Below are 20,462 nucleotides of genomic sequence, written 5' to 3' on the forward strand. Positions count from 1 at the left end.
TGACAGGGCGTGGTGAGGCGCATCTGGTGAGTGCTCGAAGGTTCGCGGGGCGTGCCTATAAAAGTCTTGGCACAAAGCCCTTGAACAGGACGTATGCAAAAGGACTCGTTGGGAAAGGGCGTGATAAAAAGGACTTGCACGAGAGGAAGGACTAGCGCTGGAGGGACTTGTTGCAAGGAGCACGAGAGAGAGCACGAGTGAGTGGTGAACAGGACACGACTGAAGCAGCGCTCGCTTTGTGGGCATTTACACGATATATCAGTATTACGTACGCGCCGAAGGAAAGGCAGCCAGACGCGCCGGTGGCGAATATCGCCTATTCAGCCACGCGAGTGAACGCGGTAATAGCGCGAGTGATAACCGCCAACCGCCAGAGCCCAGACCCTACTGTTCGCCCCGTATTATCCCGTGTGCGCCAACGACACGCGGAGAGCTCCTGCCCCTCTACTTACCATCTGCCCGGGACGCACCGGAGGCCGGAGGGAGCTGCACGAGAGCCATCCCTGGACGTGGTGAACATCATCCTGCAGCTGCAAACCCCGTGTGAGTGTGTCTGTGTGTGAGACAGGCCCGTTTGTCCTGGGAGTAAGTTAAGACTGTTTTTAAGGCTGCACTGTGTCCATCTTTTCTGGAATCATTGTAAATAGTGTGAATAAATTCTGTTCTTCCTTTCTTCCCAATTCGACCGCTTCTGTGATTTCTCCATTGGCAAAGCGTGGTACGAGTAAGATCGCTAGAACCGGGTTCACCATATAAACGGCACGGATCGCGTGTACGCACCGCTCGGCGTCTCAGCACGCGTGATTCGTGCGGGGCTTACTTCCTCGTTTCTGGGCGGTGCGAGTAATTAGGTAATAGTGATTCTAGTCCTACGACCCTATTTCGCGCTGTCCGGGAAGGACGTCATAGGTCCCTGGTCCCGTCGGCCAGTCAAAGACAAGGGGACTAATCCCCCCTTTGGTAAGGGGAGAAGGCCGGCGGCGAGATCCACAACAATATATATATATATATATATATATATATATATATATATATATATATATATGTATCAAGTAATGAACGGCGGTTGGGAATTACAGTATATCCAATACGTCCATTCTACTGTTCTCCAACCTATAGTTTTGTCTTAAAAACTCAACGTTTCGGCCAGCAACTCGGCGTGCACTGAGCCTCCACTAGCCTTTATCAAGAGTAATTCCCTTGTTTACCTCCTCCCAGATATACCTGGGGGAATGAAGTGGGCCTATTCTGTCAACCAATCACAAAGCTGTGTTGCGAGCCCTCGTGACCATTGACCCATGATAGGCTTGTGTTGCAAGTGTTTCATGAGTGTTCGAGTGGTGTATTGTGTTTTGTTATCCTTGTCGCCTGTGTCGGTTATGCCCCACTTTGTCCTTGTCCTCCTCCCAGCATTGAGGAATCCTCTTGAATTGAGGAATTGAGGAATTGAGGAATGAGGAGGAATGAGGGTTACGTCTCTCTGGTGTATTTATGAATGAGAGGTCCGTATGCCTGTGGTAACACCACGTTTTTGAGTGGCTGTGAATCAATACATTTTGAATCCCTTCTCTAATCGATTGGTATATCGAATGGCACAGCATCCTGTCATTTTAAAATGAATGATGAGCTACTGTGTGCTCATTGGATAAGCTATTGACGGATATAAAATGTAAAATGAAGCGTGTCATACTTGTCAGGTTGTGTGAAAAGCAAGTTTTATACAAAATACAGTACAGCAAGTCCACGGTTTGTAAAGGGATTCTGTATTAATTTGATCTGCAAAAGTTCGATCAAGCGGGTTAATCAGAAAACAATCCCATATAATGCTAAACTGCGGCATCGTGCAGCAAAACTTTCAAGCCAGTGCACCAAGAAGCGGAAATGCAGTATGCACTTATAACATACCTATAAGTTAACGTGTTATAATGGGGCTGTTAAAGACTGCATGTGAAATGTGCCCTTTTGCTCGGAGGCCCAGAATACTGTCGGCCTGCCTTTGAAATGTGAAAAAATTAATTTAACTGACTCTTTAATGCACTAGGGTGGGTAAGCCTGGGACGTATGACGTCAAGACGTCTCTTCAAAGCTGTCCATGCGCGCTCGCTTTCGAAGTTAAGTAACTTTTCACAATTGTGTTTTTGTCGAAACTGTATCTTTCTCTCGGTGAAATCGGTATGTTGTACCAACGGTATGTTGTACAATAGGTATGTACCTATTGGGGTGTCTTTAATAGTATTCTTGGCATTGGTTTTTCATACCTGTGTACAGAATCGTCGGTCTTTCGTATCGCGTATTCTGAGGCCTAAGTGTAGTACTAGGCTACCGTGTCCGACCTTGGCTTGAGGCTTTGTTTTTGTCTCAGCGGTTCTCCGATCGCGCTGCAATTACTTTCCGGTCTCTGTTTTTCACGGTCTTTTCATCCCATACTTCCTTGTTTTAAAATCTCAAAAAAAAAAAAAAAAAAAAAAAAAAAAAACATTTCCTTCTGTTCTTATTCGTTTATTCGTTCTTATTTGTTCGTTCGTTCTTCGACCACGTTGTTTGTGATCACGTTGTTAAAAAATGTCTCATCTGACCCCTGAAGACCTGTATTCTGTCATATTCTATAACACCTTTTTCTTCTTCTTCTATAAAAGGATGCTTTTGACTTGCTCACCAAATATATTCATTCCAAAAAAAAATTCCATCTCTTATAGAGCATCTTTCATTCATTCCCTAAACTCTCCAGCACTCCATCCTCCCTCCAGCGTCCTGAAACGTATTTTTGACTCGACTGTCTCAAGAAACTCATTTTGCAATAAATGTTAGTTTCCCATTAATCGTACACTTTTCAAAATCCCATCACCCCTCCCCTCTAAATCTACCCCCTTGCCCCTCCCCTCCAAATCATCCCCATCACCCATCTCTTTCAAATCTTCCCCCTTGCCCCTCCCCTCCAAATCTTCCCAATCACCCATTCCTTTCAAATCTCCCACCACACCCCTCCCCTCCGAGACTCTCCCTCGCTCCTCCCCTCCTAGACTCCCCTCTCACCCATCCTCCTCAAAGCGTCCTCCCCGCTTCTTCCCCCTTCCAACTTTCACCTTCATCTCCCTCAACCTTCTGCCTCGCTCTTCCCCCTCGTCAAATAACACCTCACTGCGCCTCTCCCAATCACCATCAAACCTTTTGTCTGCCTCATTCTTCCCTTTCTCCAAGCTATTCTGTAATCTCCGACACACCTTCAACAACTCTCCCTACCTCTTCCTCCTCTTCCACTACCGCTCCCCCCCCCCCCCCCCCCCCGTTCTGTATCCGATGCTCCCCCTTCCTCTTCAACAGTATGGACCTCAAACATTTGGGGCCTTCGCTCAAACTTGTCTGATCTCTCCATACAGGTTGCTTCTGACAAACCAGACGTGATCTGCTTAACAGAAACTTTCCTCCTTAATGATGTCTCTGATTCCTTGGTATCTCTCCCAGGTTACTCCCTCCTCCGGTATGATAGACCTGAGCCTCGTCCTGGAGGTGGGGTTGCTATCTTTATAAAAAACTCTCTTCCTCACTCGCCCTGCACTACCCTCTCTCCACCTCACCCCTGCACTACCTTTGGCTACGGCTTCCCCTTCGCTCCCACCTTTTGTTCATATGTGTGTTATACTGTCCACCAAACAGTGATGACTCCATCTACATCTCGCTGTCTGAGAATATGGACCAACTTCTATCTACCCATCCCAACTCTCTCTTCCTCATATGTGGTGATTTCAACTGTCACCATGCCAGTTGGCTGGGTGTGGGTACCTCTCTCACCAGCCATGGCTCTTCAGCAAAGGACTTCTGTGACTCACTGGGACTGACACAATCTGTCAATTTCCCGACCCGGATTTCAGTCAACGGAGCATCTTCTCTTCTGGACTTGGTTATGACTAACTTCCCTGAACATGTCTGCTGCTCTTCTTCTGCTCCAATCGGCTCTTCTGATCATGTGCTTGTTAAAGTGGACATCTCTCTGACCATTCTCAGAGAGCCTCCTCAGCGTCGACGAGTCTGGCATTTCACTCAGGCCAACTGGCACGGTCTTCAAGCAGCCATCAATCATCTGGACTGGTCTCCCGTCTCTACTGCCTCTGACATAAATTCTTCCTGGAAATTCTTCCAAAGCAAACTGCTCTCTCTCTCATGCACAGATTTATCCCATCTCGTCTTCTGTTGTCATACCCTTCCTCCCATCCATGGTACACGGAATCTTGTGGTGAGGCTATTGCCCAGAAACAACTTGCTTTCGTCTCCTGGAAAGCAAATCCAACGGAAGGAAATCTCATTTCCTTTCACAAAGCCCGAAACAAGTGTGTGTCCACCCTCAGGAGAGCCAGGAAACAATATCTCTCCGTTCTCAGGACCGAACTCTCTTATCTGTCTCCCTCTTCCAAATCCTGGTGGCGTCTGGTCAAATCTGTTTCTGGTGTTTGTTCCCCCTCCATCCCCTCCCTCACCTCAAATGGCCACACGGCTGACTCCGCACGTGAAAAAGCTGAATGCCTCAACTCTGTGTTTGCCTCTAAATCTTGTGTCCCAAACCCATCCCTCTCTGTACCCACCGTACCCAGCTGCTCCTGGACTCTATGTCCTTTCCTCCTGACAAGGTGGAAAAGTTTCTGTCAACCCTCGACTCGGATTCTGCAACTGGACCTGACGGCATCAGCCCACGGGTCCTAAAATCCTGTTCTTCCGCTCTTTCACTCCCTCTCTCTGTTCTCTTCACCCTCTCTTTTGCTCAAGGTCATCTTCCATCTGCTTGGAAATCTGCCAACATCACCGCTTTGCACAAAAAACGTGCAAAAACAGATCCCAGCAACTACAGACCAATCAGCCTTCTCCCAATTATCAGCAAAGTCATGGAATCCATCATTGCTTCAGATATGAAATCTTTCCTCTTCTCCAATGGCTTGATCTCTGATCATCAATTTGGTTTCAGACCTGGACACTCTACTCTGGACATGCTGCTTCTGCTTTCTCAACAATGGATGGAGGTCCTCAATGCCAAACAGGAAATTAGAGCAGTCTCCCTTGACATATCACGTGCCTTCGATACGGTCTGGCACCCCGCTCTGCTCACCAAACTCTCCTCTTTTGGTATCCATGGAAATCTCCACGCATGGCTGGCGGACTTCCTCTCTAGTCGTAGTCAACGTGTGGCCCTGAATGGGTTTCTCTCATCTCCTCTTCCTGTTCAGGTTGGAGTTCCACAAGGCAGTGTTCTGGGCCCTGTGCTTTTTCTAGTCTTCATCAATGATCTCTCTTACTCTCTTGAAAATCCTCTGTATCTCTTTGCTGATGACTCTACTCTCTGTCGCTCCATTTTTCATCCCTCAGATCAGCAGTCTGCAGCCTCCTCACTCTCTGCAGACCTGGACAAAATCACAGACTGGGCAAACAAGTGGAACATGTCTTTCAATCCTGACAAATCTCACACTCTTACGATGTCTCTCCGAAAAGACCGACTGGACAACCCTCCCATCCACTTTCTGAATAATCCTCTCCAAGAAGTTCTGTCACTCAAGCTTTTGGGTCTCACTATCTGCCATGATCTTTCCTGGGAAAACCACATTCAAAAATGGCCTCCAAAGCCAGTCGCCGACTGGGCATCCTCCGTCGTGTGAAGTCCTTCCTTGGCACACCTGAGCTCCTCACCACATACAAGGCTTTCATCTGCAGCTCAATGGAATACTGCTCTCCCCTCTGGGCTGGTGCTCCTGCCTCACACCTAGCTCGTCTTCACGCTGTTGAAACCAAAGCATTCAGAATCATTGGAATCTCCCACGATGAAGCTAACTCCAAGGGCCTCTCACTCACTCACCACAGGCAGGTTGTTGGTCTTTCCGTCTTCTACCGACTCCTCTCTGGCCTTGCCCCCACCCAGCTCTCTCTGGGCTCTGTCCCGCAAATATTCCTACAGGTCGCACAAGATCTGCCTGCAACCCTCTTATGGTCAAACTGCCAAAATCAAGACTCTCTGCTCACCTTCACTCCTTCATTCCTCTTTTCTCCCGCCTCTGGAACAAACTCCCTCACTCTCTTCAATCCCACTCCACCCTCCAGGTCTTTAAAACAGCTGTTCACCACCATCTCTTATCTTCCCCCATCCAAAACCTTGATCTTTTCTACCCCCGCTAATTCACCCCAATTCCACTTTTTTGAAATACCAACTTCTGTCCTGGAAGTCCTTGGTGTCCTTGTGTTTTATACTACTCCCTTCCCCCCCCCCCCCCACCCCCTTCCCACGCCTCCTCCCCCCAAGCCCTCTCCCTTCCACACATCTCCCTGCTCTCAAATGTTGTGTTTGTGTGCTTCCCCGTCTCTCCCCATCTTGTTTTCCGCTCCCTCTTTTTATATATTTTGTTTGTCTGGTTGATTTGTTTGTGAAGTAAATGTTAGCTCTTTCACGAGCCTCGATTCAGTATACAAAAAAAAAAAAAAAAAAAAAAAAAGACGTACTTGACCAGGAAATATGGACAGTAGGTTTTAACTTTTAACCTCAGCAGTGTATCAGCGATCGCGTTTTGCTTTGTACTCGTGGCAGTTTCTAAAGCAATTGGTTACAGTATTTTGTATGATTCGGGAGTGCTTTGGAAAGGTTATGTTGGTTCTCTGTGCATTTCAAAGCAAAATTAATTTGATAACACCCAATTTCCAAGCCGTGTGCCATATTAATGTTTTCCAAATTGGCGATTCAATTTTTTCTACCTGTCACACAATGATGACAAGCTGTTTATAAAGAATAATGTTTACGCGCATCTCCTCAAAAAGTCTGCAATTCAACGTTGGTTTTTTCATTTGTTAATTGAAATTCACCCTAAACAAGGGTGAAAGCTACTCTAGGTTTTTTCGGTTGTATACAGTACAGTACTATAATCGATAATCACACCGACTCCAATTGGCCAATGCCGATTACTGAAAAATTGCCCATATTTGCCTGTGACAACTACCGATACCGGCCCAGCACTAATAAAAACGGTAACTGGCTTTGGTAACTCCTTTCCCTCCTTTATCCCACTCCTTCCCCTGCCTCCTCCCATCCCACCCCATCATAAAACTTTATGAACATCCCTCAGCAAAGAAATGTACAAACTACAACAAATATTGTGTACTTGATCAGGAACGTCGTTGCTGCAAATACACCGCAAGTTGCATCCTGACAATAGTCAGGTTCAGTATGTCCAGATTTAGAGTTTCGTTGGATTTTTTGGGGGATTTGGAAAGCTATATATTTTTGGAAACTATATTGTATAGTCAGTCAGAAAACCAATGTTGTTATTTGCACAGACTCCTGTATGGCGGCCATCTTGGATTTTCAAAATTGCCGCCGTAGAACTAATTTTTCTCAATATCTCAGCTTCTAAATAACAGAGCTTTGATTCTAACGGCTAAACATACATTCTCAAGGGCCCCGAATCCAATGGTAACAAGTTCGATAAGCTAGACATCACCATAGAGCTCCTATGTGGCGGCCATCTTGGATTTTTCAAACTGGCCGCCGTAAACTTGATGTTTCTCAATATCTCAGCTTCTAAACAACATAAAGCTTTGATTCTAATGGCTAAACATACATTTTCAAGGGCCCCGAATCCAATGGTAACAAGTTCGATAAGCTAGACATTACCATAGAGCTCCTATGTGGCGGCCATCTTGGATGTTTCAAACTGGCCGCCGTAAAATTGATGTTTCTCAGGATCTCATCTTCTAAATAAGACGGAGCTTATGTTCAGAAATATGCCATCGGAAATTACGAGTTCACTGTGACACCAAGAGCACTGTTCGCTCCAGATGGGACAATTCTTCCATGCACTGACAAGTCGAAGTTAATTCATCTCCTCGACAAGTTAGCAAGAGCAGAAATTCACCCCGAAGATCAGCAGCAGACACCAGCTGCAAGTGTTCTACAAGAAGATCCAATGGACACAAAAACTATGGCATCCACATCTAGTAAACCTACAAGTCGGAAGATTGCACTGGTGGATGGGATGGTACTTGTGCATAAGCTGACAAAGAAACCAGCCACTGCAGTGAAAGTCAACGATCTGGGTGAATGCTTCAATGACAGACTCATGTCTCTAACAAAATATTGTAATGAGATCATACTGGTCTTTGACACATACAAAAACGATTCTCTGAAGAGTGCTACCAGGGCTAAAAGAAGGCAAGGAAAGGATGCAGTACAGTATCAAGTCAGAGATGACACTAACATCAAACACATCCCAATGAGCAGATTCCTTTCTCATGACAAAACAAAGGCTGATCTGACTGACTATCTGGCAGCGAAAACTCTAGAATACAACAGTCACTCATCCAAGTTGATCATCATGTCTGCTTCAGGGCATACTAGGAGCAACAGTGACCTGCTCTTCGAGGACAACAACCATGAAGAAGCTGACACCCTGTTGATCCACCAGGCCGTGCTGGCATCCCAGCGAAACCCACATGATGCGCAGTTGGTGTTCTTCTCTCCCGACACAGATGTCCTGGTACTAGTCATAGCAAACTATGACCTACTGCTGAGGAATACATCCATTTCCATGGCCTCTGGAATACTTCAAATGGAGCCACTGTGGACAGCTCTAGGGGTCGAAAGAGCAAAGGCGTTGCCAGCCTTTCATGCTTTCACAGGGGCAGACAACACTGGGAGGTTCTCTCGAATAGGCAAAGCAACCTGGCTGCATGTCTACCTCAAAGCAAGTGAAGATGTCATAGACACCGTGCGAATGCTTTCAGATGCAAATGAAGTGACGGAGGACATGTTGTCCATACTAGCGAACTTTGTATGCGCTGCTTACTCTCCAAATGGCATCCACATCGACAGCATCCCCGAACTACGATGGTATCTCTTTTGCAAACATGGCAGAAAGTGACAGGCTTCCTCCTACTCTTGGAGCTCTCAAGCAGCACATCCTTAGAGTCCATATCCAAGCCAGAGTGTGGGGTCAGGCAAGCATTGCTCAACAGGATCCTCAGCTGAATCCCCTGCAAAACGGCTTTTACAAAGACACGGATGGACAAGTGAAACCAACCACAACTGAGGAGCCTCCAGCCCCCAAGGCCATCATTCAAATGGTTAGATGTCAGTGCAAAACAGACTGTTCTTCATCGAGATGTTCCTGCAGAACAAACAACTTGGCTTGTACAGACCTTTGTCAGTGTGACATCCAGTGCCAAAATGATGAGGACTCTCAAGATGTGATGAACGAAAGCGATGATGAGGATGATGATGACTTTACTCAATGATGAATCAAAGCTCTGTGCTCTTTAGAAGGTGAGTTACATCAGTTTTACGGCGGCCAGTTTGAAAAATCCAAGATGGCCGCCACATAGGAGCTCTATGGTCATGTCTAGCTTATCGAACTTGTTACCTTCGCAAAAGCGGAAGGTTATGTTTTGATCGCTGTGTATTTATTTGTATGTCTGTGTGTGTGTGTGTGTGTGTATGTTATTCGCATAACTCAAAAAGTATTCAACCGAATTGCATGAAATTTGGTGGGATGATTGGTTATTATACGGGACACATTTGATTAGATTTTGGGAGCAATCGGGTCAAAGGTCAAGGTCAAGGTCACGAAAAGGTCAAAATCGTATTTTTTGTCATAACTCGGTCAATTCTTATCCGATTTGCATGAAATCAGCACCAAACTGTTCACTGTTCTGTTCCCTACACTCCCATGCCAAGTACAGAACAGTAGCTGCGGCGAAGGTATGCGCTCTACCGAGTGCCCGTTCTAGTTACCATTGGATTCGGGGCCCTTGAAAATGTATGTTTAGCCGTTAGAATCAAAGCTCTATGTTATTTAGAAGCTGAGATATTGAGAAAAATTAGTTCTACGGCGACAATTTTGAAAATCCAAGATGGCCGCCATACAGGAGTCTGTGCAAATAGCAACATTGGTTTTCTGACTGACTATACAATATAGTTTCCAAATATATATAGTTTTCCAAATCCCCCAAAAATTCCAACGAAATTACATCGTGAACCTGACTACAACCCAAAAATAAATAAAAGTCCAAATTTAGAGACAACAGTCAATTCATTTGGCATTGACTGCACTCAAGCTGAAGAGCATACAAATCACAAGCAAGTGGAAGAATAGCAAGAATAAAATGACTGCAATTAAATCAATATGAGCCACTCACCACTCTGTTTTTGAGTTGATGTAGCCTTGAGTCCCATGAGGTCAGAGAGTTGCTCCACCAAGACCTCTCTGACTAAAGTATGCTTGTTCACACGCTCAATGCTGCGTCTTTGCCAGTCAGTCCAGTAAATCCAGTCACCGAGGAGAGAAAACCCAAAGATGTGTGGTAGCCCATTCTCAACAAGTACTTTGCGGCCACTCCCGTTTGTGTTCATGACCTAGCGAGGACACGAGTGGAATAAAACAACAAGTATTTGGACTGTATTACCTGCACCACTACAACTCCCTCATACAAGTTATTTCAATCAAGATTTAAATTAGTGAGACAGGCCGTGTAGGTCTGCTAACTAGCCTGGACGAAAATGTTTCACATTATTCAATTTTGATATCAATATTATCAAGATGAGATGAAAGGTAAAAGCTTCATCGGCTAAAGAACAGCAGAGTCCCAAAATACACAAGTCCTTTTTGGTTTACAGCTCCCAAAAAATGGCACTTTCACATGTGGTATTAGAAATAATTATGAACTAGAACGGCACTCTTCGAAGTCACTAAATCGACCGATATGCCTCCACCCACGTTATTATATCATTATACATACTTGCCCCAAGTTTGATTTGAATCCCTTCAGCTGTTCTTAAATATCACAAAATTTACCTGACAGGACCTCTGACCTCTTGATGCCGAAATCTAATCAGTTCATATTTGCATCATAATATACACTTATACCAAGCTTGGTCAAAATCCAATCACTGGTTTACAATTTAGCACAGTAACAGAATGTTTACCGTCAGAACCTCTGCCCTTTGACCTCTTGACTGCATAATCGAATCCATTTATCTTTAAATCATTACACATACTTGTAACAAGTTTGAGTTAGTTCCCTTTAGCTGTTCTTAAGTTATAACGGGAACGAAAACCTATCACAGACAGACACAAAGACGGACAGACAATCCGAAAACATGACTTCGTCGCCAGAGGCATTAAAGGGGAGCAAAATCAAACTAAAACTAGAACGACACTCTTCGGCATCGCGACGTCGACCGATATGCCTCCACCCACATTATTACATCATTATAATACATGTACCAAGTTTGCTTTAAATCCATTCAGCTGTTCTCAAGTTATCACATTTTTACCTGATGTGACCTCTGACCTTTGACCTATTAACCCCAAAATTTAATCAGTTAATCTTTACATCATTACACATATGTGTACCAATTTTGAATTACATCACTTTGGCTGTTCTCAAATTATAGACCTTTTACAGAATTTGACATTTGACCTCTTGACTCCAAATTCCAATCAGTTAACCTTCACATCATTATACATATCTAACCGAAATTTGAATTAGATCATTTCAGCCGTTCTCAAGTTATAGACCTATAATAGACTTTGACCTTTGACCTCTCGGCCCCAAATTCTAATCAGTTCATCTTTACAACCTTCTACATAAGTGTACCAAATTTGGTCAGAATCCCATCACTGGTTCACAAGTTATCGCGGTAACAGTATTTTTACCTAACATAACCTCTGACCTCGTGACCCCAAAATCTAATCAGTTCATCTTTACCTTAGTATACGTACCTACACCAAGTTTGACTAAGATCCCTAAAAACGTTCTCAAGTTGTCGTGGTAACAAAAACCTATCACGGGCGGACGGCAGACGGACAACCTGAAAACATAATGCCTCCAGCGACTTCGTCAACGGAGCCATAAAAACAAGCTACAAATGACTATTTTTTACCTCCACTACCGAAGTTGGACGAAGGTTAGGTTTTCAGCCCTGTCTGTCAGCAGGATATCTGAAAAAGTTATGGACGGATTCAGACAAAACTTTGTGGACAGGTTGTGCGTGTGAGGAGGACGAATTGATTCGATTCTGGTGAAGATCTGAATCAGGATCTAGATCCGAGAATTAATTGTTTAAGTGATTCTTCACCATTGAGAGATGGGGGCTAAAAACGATATACAGTAACGTGAAAAAGTAAGTACACCCCATGTAAAGTTTTGACTTTTTCAATATATTTCAACATACAGCTATTTGATCTTCATTTCAACAATATTGATAGATAAAGGTGATATAATATAACAAATATCATGAAACATTTACATTTTGTAGTCCATTCTATAATTTAAATAAACATAAATGCAAATTTTGCAGGTGGAAAAACTAAGTACACCCCTACATTTATCACGACTTCAAATACCTCAAATTAGAATCAGGTACACCAGCTCAGGTGCAAATGATTAGAACATCGTTCGAGAGGATCTTGGAGGAACCTGTCTTATTTAAACCTCAGACATTTAGTTTGGTTTGCTCTTTGTTGTTGAAGTGTGCGGCGTCACCATGCCTAGATCAAAAGAGCTCTCTGAGGCCTTCAGAAAAAGGTTATAGATGCCTACGAGTCTGGGAAGGGATGCAAAAAGATCTCCAAACAAATTGAAATCAATCATTCGACTGTCCGGAAGATCATCTACAAGTGGAGAAGATTCCAAATAACTGCTAACTTGTTCAGGCCAGGCCGCCCCAGCAAGTTCAGCCCGAGAGCAGACCGCAAGATGCTGAAAGAAGTCTCGAAGGACCCCAGAATGTCATCATGGGACCTACAGGTAGCTCTTGCCAGTATTGATGTCAAAGTGCATGAGTCTACCATTAGAAAGAGGCTGCACAAATTTGATCTACATGGGAGGTGTGCCAGGAGGAAACCTTTGCTGTCCAGAAAGAACATCAGGGCAAGACTAAAGTTTGCCAATGAACACCTCGGCAAAGACAAGCACTTCTGGAACAATGTGCTCTGGACAGATGAGTCAAAGGTAGAGCTATTTGGCCACAGTACCAGAAGACATGTTTGGCGAAAACCAAAGACAGCATTTGACCACAAGAACCTGATGCCAACTGTAAAGCATGGTGGTGGGAATATTATGGCTTGGGGCAGCTTTGCTGCATCAGGGCCTGGGCAGCTCACCATCATAGAATCCACTATGAATTCTTCATTGTGCCAAAGGGTGCTTGAGGATAATGTGAGGCCATCTGTCGGAAAGTTGAAGCTCAACCGAAGGTGGACCTTGCAACATGACAATGAGTCTAAACATCTATCTATAATTCCAGTAATCTCTGTGTGTGTGTGTGTGTATGTGTGTGTGTCTGTGACCGCTGTTTCTCGACAACCACGGGTCCGATATACTTGAAACTTGCCAGGTATATTGCTGGGGACCTGAGGATGTGCCTTTTCAAGGTTTAATATTAATCGGAGAAGTAGTTACCGATCTATGTCCAAAAAACGATTCGACCAATCAGAGAGCAGCGAGCTATCACGTGTGCCGAACGTGGCGAACAGACTCTGCCTCGGACGGCACATTTGAGAGCGTATTCATTTATTTCCTGTCGGCAAACTATGTTGGCGTTAAACTATGTTTTAAAACTAATTAAAACTAATTTGCGATTCTTTCGCTTTCCTGCGCGTTTGTGCACGCTATGGCGATTTCTTTACCAAACTCCGCAAGCCGTTCGCTTTGGACCAAACCATTTCATGTAAATAGAGGGGGGGGGATTGTCACCGTACTCGCAAGCCGTTCGCTTTGGACCAAACCATTTCATGTAAATAGAGGGGGGGGATTGTCACCGTACTCGCAAGCCGTTCGCTTTGGACCAAACCATTTCATGTAAATAGAGGGGGGGGATTGTCACCGTACTCGCAAGCCGTTCGCTTTGGCTTTGCGAATGGACCAAACCATTTCATGTAAATAGAGGGGGGGGATATAATTTTACATATATATATAGTACGGGCATGCCCTAGTACCAGTAAATCCAACAAGGAATGGCTGAAAAGAAAGAAATGGAGGGTTCTGGAATGGCCAAGTCAAAGCCCGGATCTAAATCCCATCGAGATGTTGTGGGGGGATTTGAAACGAGCTGTGCATGCAAGAAACCCCTCAAACATCGCACAGCTGAAAGAATTCTGCATGGAGGAGTGGGCAAATATTTCTACCAGTCGATGTCAGAGACGGGTAGACAGCTATAACAAACGCCTACTTGAGGTTGTTTCTGCCAAAGGGGGCAATACCACCTAAATAGAGCCAAGGGTGTACTTACTTTTTCCACATGCGAAATTTGCATTTATGTTTATTTAAATTATACAATGGACTACAAAATGTAAATGTTTCATGATATTTGTTGTATTATATCACCTTTACCTATCAATATTGTTGAAATGAAGATCAAATAGCTGTATGTTGAAATATGTTGAAAAAGTCAAAACTTTACATGGGGTGTACAGCACGATATCTTAAAGATTGAAAAACGATATATGGCACGATATAACAATTTGGAATTTGCCCAGGGTGCCGGTGATAACATGCCTACTCCCAAGAGATCGTCAACGTCCCCCGATGAATGTAGATGGGACACCAGTTTAACATCAATCCAAGGGACAGTGTACACAATGATGCCTCACTCAGCATGCCAAATGCCAGGATAACAGTTCTTATCTGCCAGTGAACATTCAAACCCAGGCTAGAGAGCTCATAGACGAGTGTGCATACCTATATGTATGTTATCCCACCAGCCTACATATAATATAGGTATGCACACTCGTCAATCTCAGGTGGGGTTCAATCTCAGGTGGTGGTGTCAGTGATACATACAAAAGTGTTGGTAACCTGACTTGTGAGAAATGTAGGCAAATTCAGATCCCTCATGGCATTCCCTCAAAATTATGACTCATTAGGATGAATGGGTGAGAGGATGGGGTGGGGGGGGGGGGGGCGGGATTGTCATTCGGCAATTCAGCAAGGCAATGATTTCAAGCAGACAGCAAGAGTGGCAAAATGATTTTTTAGTGGTAAACAGGATGAAGATATGAGGGATGTACTTGTGACAATTATTAGGGCTGGCAAAATTGTACATTGTGATCTTTTAATAACCTTTAACAGCTTATAATCAACGTGGCCGAAATATGGAAAACACAATATTTTAAACAATATTCCATGGCAACTCAAACTGAGGCAGCAAAAAAAAGTACAAATACAGTACAATACAAAAAAAAAAAAAACATTAACATTTACTTTATATTTTCTGTGATAATCTATTTAATTGCACCAAATTAATAGAGAGGGAGAAAAGGAATAGTTGAAAAACCTAAATCCACTTTGTAATATGAAAGTATGTTGATGAAAAAAAATAAACCAAATGGGGACCAAATTTTCGTGCAAAATGTAACATGGCCGAAAGTTTCCTACATCGAGCCAAAAGCACGCGTGCAAACAGAAAGGGGTTAGGGATCAACGTTCCAGGCCTTTATTTGCATGCCCAGCAGGTGGGCAGCAGTGTGGCCCGTAGCCCCTGCCATCTCTCCATCTGGAGAGAGTTACGTGACTAATTGGCGACAAGCAGCATCCCGCAGTTAACCCTCGACAAGCCGCGCAGGCCTCGCCGCCCGACCCTTGCTCGCATTTCCCCAGTGGGCAAAACCAGCCGGCGCAGCGGGGAAGTCGAAATCGAATTTATCGAAAGGAAGGCTCATTACTGACAACCACCCTCCAACATCTCATGTACTCGCTGCTACTCGATAACCTACCGAGGGTGAGCCTATTGCTTCAACCAAAAGGATGCAATTGATACCGAGCTCCAATTACAGTATTATCAAGAAAAAGCTGCTTTGTGTTACCACATCCTCAGCATTTATATTTCTTTCACGATAATAACTCCTGTGGAGAATGCCTAGCAAATGCCTCTAAAGTTTTCAAAAGACTGTATAAACAGGCTGGAGGAAATTGCTTCCTTCAGTGGAAATATGCACAGAATAAACATTCATACTGTGAGTGTGTCAGCTCTATCCCACACAAAACCAGGCCTTTATCACAGCTGCAGCCAATGAGAGGATTTTTCAATGCGTCTTAAGGTAATTAGACTTTCGCAGAGTGGCTAAAGCAGCATTGTCCTCGCTCACCTTCAGAAATACTAGTCTCCCCTACCTTTCCCCCCCCCCCCCCCTCCCAAACCCCCTACTCCTCCTACTCCCAGGTCTCATTCTATACCTTCCTTTCTCTTCCAAGCCCAAATCAAAGTAAAATTATCAAATCCAGCATATAAAATGGTTTGGGAATTTTAAATCACTAGTTGAAAAATATAAACATCACCAGTTCAGAAGAGTGGACCCCAAGAGTTCACCAATCCAAACTCAAGGCCATTTTCTAGAACAGTTAACATGAAGAGGTTAAGCTAGATGAAACTTTAAGTAAATTTTGTGGGAAAAAAACCCATTAAGTGCCATATCAAGTAAATTTTGCAATTTTTGTTTTTTCTCACATATGATAATTTGGAGATCAGCAGGAAGGCTGATTTTAGAGGATGTGCATTTTACCTTAACGTTTTGTGTTTAGCATAAAGCCAAAGAAAAGCTTTATTACTGGTCGTAAAATAAACAAATGGAAATAAAAACTAGAATCTATGATCACAAAGTGATTGCCAAGGGTAAGCCTCCTCCGGCACCCACAATTCAATGATGGCCATATTTTTTTTCAGACTGCCATATGACTGACCTTCAACATTTAGAGGAAGAGCATAAATTATGAAAATGTGTCCAGCCCCCATTTAGAATTGATCCAAAAAAAATCATCATGGAAATCAGAGTTGAATCAAAAAATTATTCAAGTTATGATCATAAAGGTGTTTTTTTTGTTAATTACATCTATCTGAAATAGGTCAAGCACACAAATCAAATATCAGGTGCACAACTTCAGTGCAGGTACACCATTATGATGCAAGAACATCTTGGGCGATGACAAAAAGACACATTATTTTTTCAGACTGCCATTTGACCTTGACCTTTAACCCAGATGGGTATGATGTAAAGTAAGCATACATGCGCCTTTCTCCAGGCCATCTAGAAAGGGCAATTTCGCTCTGATCAAAGAAACCTTAGTCTAGTTTTGGTGGAAAATGTTTAAATGTCTATAATTTAGTCATGACCTCAAAAATAAGGTCAAGGTCAAAAAAATTATGTCAACCCACATACTTTGTATTCCCATTATTGATGCAAAATTTCATTTTGAAAGTCCCAGCCAGCTTCAAGATACAGCTCGGACATTGGCAGAAAAAAAAAAAGAGCAAGAAAAAAAAAACCCTAAATGGTCGTTTTGTACTCAGGTGTCTCAGAAACTCTGGGGTACCATTTAAAATTGGGGACAGGTTGGGAAACGAAAAGCGAGAAACAAATCCGACAACAAGTATAAATAAGCCTCACCTTATTCTATCGGTGGAGGCTTTAAAAAGGCAGTTGTTTTCATACAGGTATTTGTTCCAATCCAAATTAGGTTGTACCTTGCCTGCTTGACTATCAATTATATCACAGCCAACGGAAAGGAAGCTCAGCAAGATAGCAACCAATGACAAGTGCACACATAAAAATTCAACCCAAATTGCACAAGAATTATGACAAAATAAATTGCACAAGAGCTACATTTCCAAAGTTAGTGAAGAAATACGAGTAATTACAGCGTCGTGTGCCAACTGTGAGAAAGTGCTTCCCATGCCGAACCTTAACCCGACAAGAGTATTGCCTTACAATCGGTGCCACTGTTGAGATGAGATGGGCCATATTAGAAAGCCCTTTAATTCAACTTAAAGAGGATTGCAAACGCGTGCGGCTAAACAGGAAGATTTTCCATCTCATTGCAGTGTTGACTCGTTCAGAATGGCAACAAGGATGAAAAAGCAAGACTCTATGTGTGCCAAAACAATTTTTTCTTTGTTTTACTTTCTCTAAACTCTTTTTCGCCAAGTTCCTCAGCCCTCTCTTACTCTCAACATACTACAAAAGTGTAGACAAAAAAAAAACATTGGACCAAGTTACAAAAAAGGCACAGAGCAGCACAGATGAAGGTTAACAGCTATCTCCCCGACTTTCTATGAAAGGCAGAAAGAAACAAAAGATCTGTCCGATCGACTGGCCGTTAGCAACATCACATTCCGTGAGCTTTCAGGGACTTCAAGGCAGCCGAGCCATTGGGCGTGACTGGGGGCCGAGCACAAAAGGGCCTCAAACTGAAGGCAAGTTCAGGGGTTCAGAGCCGAAAGAAGCAGGGATAGCAAGCAAGGGAGAGAAGGCACTTAATTGTTAAAGGAGACACGTTCGGGGAAGGAAACACAAGGTCTGTCTGGCTTGCTGTTCGCAATGGGAGAGATGTCAAAGGGTCAGGACGCTCCCAGAGCCCTCTGATTCTGTGGTGACTGAATGCAATGGTCTGCAGTGCATGGCCCCCTCCCCCATCCCACCCTGCACAGCACTAAAAAAAAAAGAAAAAAAAAAGCCAAACAGGCACCCTTGCAGATGGGATGCAACAATGGCTATCAGACAAAGCATGTGCACAAAGCTGGGAACCATTGCCAGCATGCTTGATAACTGTACGATTGAATTGCCACCAATGGAAGAGTAATTCATGCAAGGCGCAATTCCAAGTAATTCACTTTTAATAAGTTTGTTTAAACACTATGGCTCTTGTTTCCATATTACAAATCCCTTTTCATCCTTACAATAAAATAACAACTTTATGAGTTTAAAAACAAAGCATTATTAACCATACTTTTCCTTTTCCCAGACATACTGTGCAATGCTCTTTCTTCTTACTCTTTTCATAAATAAGTGGAAGGTATCATTTTGGACCCTCCCTTCTCCCCCCCCCCCTCCCCTTCCCTCCCTTCTCCCCCTCCCCCCCCTCCCCTTCCCTCCCTTCTCCCCCCCCCCCCCTCCCCTTCCCTCCCCACTTTCAGGTCAGAGAATGCATCATATTACTTTAGTTTTGCGGAGGGGTGGAAGACAAATACAATTTTTACCGTAGTGAACAAGAGCATAGACAGGAGGATCATTCACTTTCTAAACATACAGTTGCATGGGATTGACACTCATAGCCTCAAGATTTCAGAATGGCAAAATCGAAATGCTTGTGAAGCGTTACCTCAATCATGTCGGTCTTTGCATCACCCCAATAGATTTTTCCCTCACTGTAGTCCAGGGCTAAACCATTCGGCCAGCCCAGTGACGTGTTGACCAGGACAATTCTTTCTGTACCATCCAGGTAAGCACGTTCAATCTTCGGTGCCACGCCCCAGTCACTCCAATACATATACCTGAATAGCAAATTATCAACTGGTCAATGGTATACTATTTTTGGTGACGCACACATATAAACATTCCTTACTTAAGGAAGCATATGCAGAAGGAACAAAAAAACTGACATGTATGTTTTTTTGTTTTCTTTCTTTCTTTCAGCACAAGCTCTTTGCTTTAGGTAATGAAATGTATAAACATAAAATTTTATCTTAAAACAATTGGTACAAAATGCCCAAATGCATTTATGTGTCTAACAAATGGTGTCTAACACTCACCCAGCAACTGGATCTAAAACTATGGCTCTGGGCTCCTCAAGGCCATCGGAAACGAGCACTTGACGGTGGGAGCCATCCAAACGGGCCACCTCAATTCGATCTGTGCCAGTGTCGGTCCAGTAAAGGTTTCTTGCCACTTCATCGACCGCAATGCCATCTGGATTTAGAACCTCCAGAGAAACAAGCACCTGCAGCCATGTGGAAACAGAACATATATGGAGAGGGGGGCATGATGAAAGAATGTACAACATGAAAGAATGCAAGATAAACAATTGTTTTAAACCATATAAAGCATTAACATTTTCATTGTTAAAGTATGGTAACCTGCAGGTTGCTTGCCAACACCCCCACAGAGGTCAGAGGCTTCTTTCACCAAATGGATGAATAATTACCATATTACAAGTGGTGACTAGCAATGCTCTCTATCACCAATTGCAAGAGGTTAACCACAGGGTCAATGATGTTATGGTTGGCTTGTTTGATATTCCCATCCTAGTGCTCAACTCATTAGGTCCCAAATGCCGTGTTGATCTATTAAGCTTCTTTAAGTGTTCTTATTTTGCATGCAATCCATTTTCACATAAATGCCCTTGCTCTACAGACGTAGAACCTCCACAGACCAGAGATCATGTTCTGTGGACCTTCCCTGAGGACAGCCAATTATAATTAATCTAATTAAATAAATGAACAGGATCAGAACTAACTAATTGACACATGTGGGGAAATTACACACCCAGACCAGGAATCGAACCCAGTTCCTATGGTGAACCACACCAGTGCTCTGCCATCTGAGCTATCTGGGCGACCCTGACCAAACATGCAATCTTCCCACATACAATTGCCACTCTCTTTCCATTACTGCTTCCGGGGCACTCGCTGACAATCATTGGAGCACCAAAGCCCTGAACACGAGAGG

General features: G+C 43.7%; 1 protein-coding gene across 2 annotated transcripts in view; it reads right to left on the reverse strand.

Annotated features, from left to right (window-relative positions):
- Positions 1 to 20,462, reverse strand: part of LRP6 (LDL receptor related protein 6) — a 347,763-nt gene that overhangs the window by 8,127 nt on the left and 319,174 nt on the right. For both annotated transcript variants that reach the window (XM_078776618.1, XM_078776625.1), the window contains exons 7-9: positions 19,547 to 19,734; positions 19,117 to 19,288; positions 10,159 to 10,375 (exon numbers count right to left, since the gene is read on the reverse strand). In XM_078776618.1, the coding sequence (XP_078632744.1) occupies positions 10,159 to 10,375; positions 19,117 to 19,288; positions 19,547 to 19,734 (577 nt within the window). The remainder of the gene's footprint in view (positions 1 to 10,158; positions 10,376 to 19,116; positions 19,289 to 19,546; positions 19,735 to 20,462) is intronic.

Source organism: Myxine glutinosa, chromosome 1 (assembly GCF_964187855.1).
Source record: "Myxine glutinosa chromosome 1, kmMyxGlut1.1, whole genome shotgun sequence".
NCBI classification, from domain to species: domain Eukaryota; kingdom Metazoa; phylum Chordata; class Myxini; order Myxiniformes; family Myxinidae; genus Myxine; species Myxine glutinosa.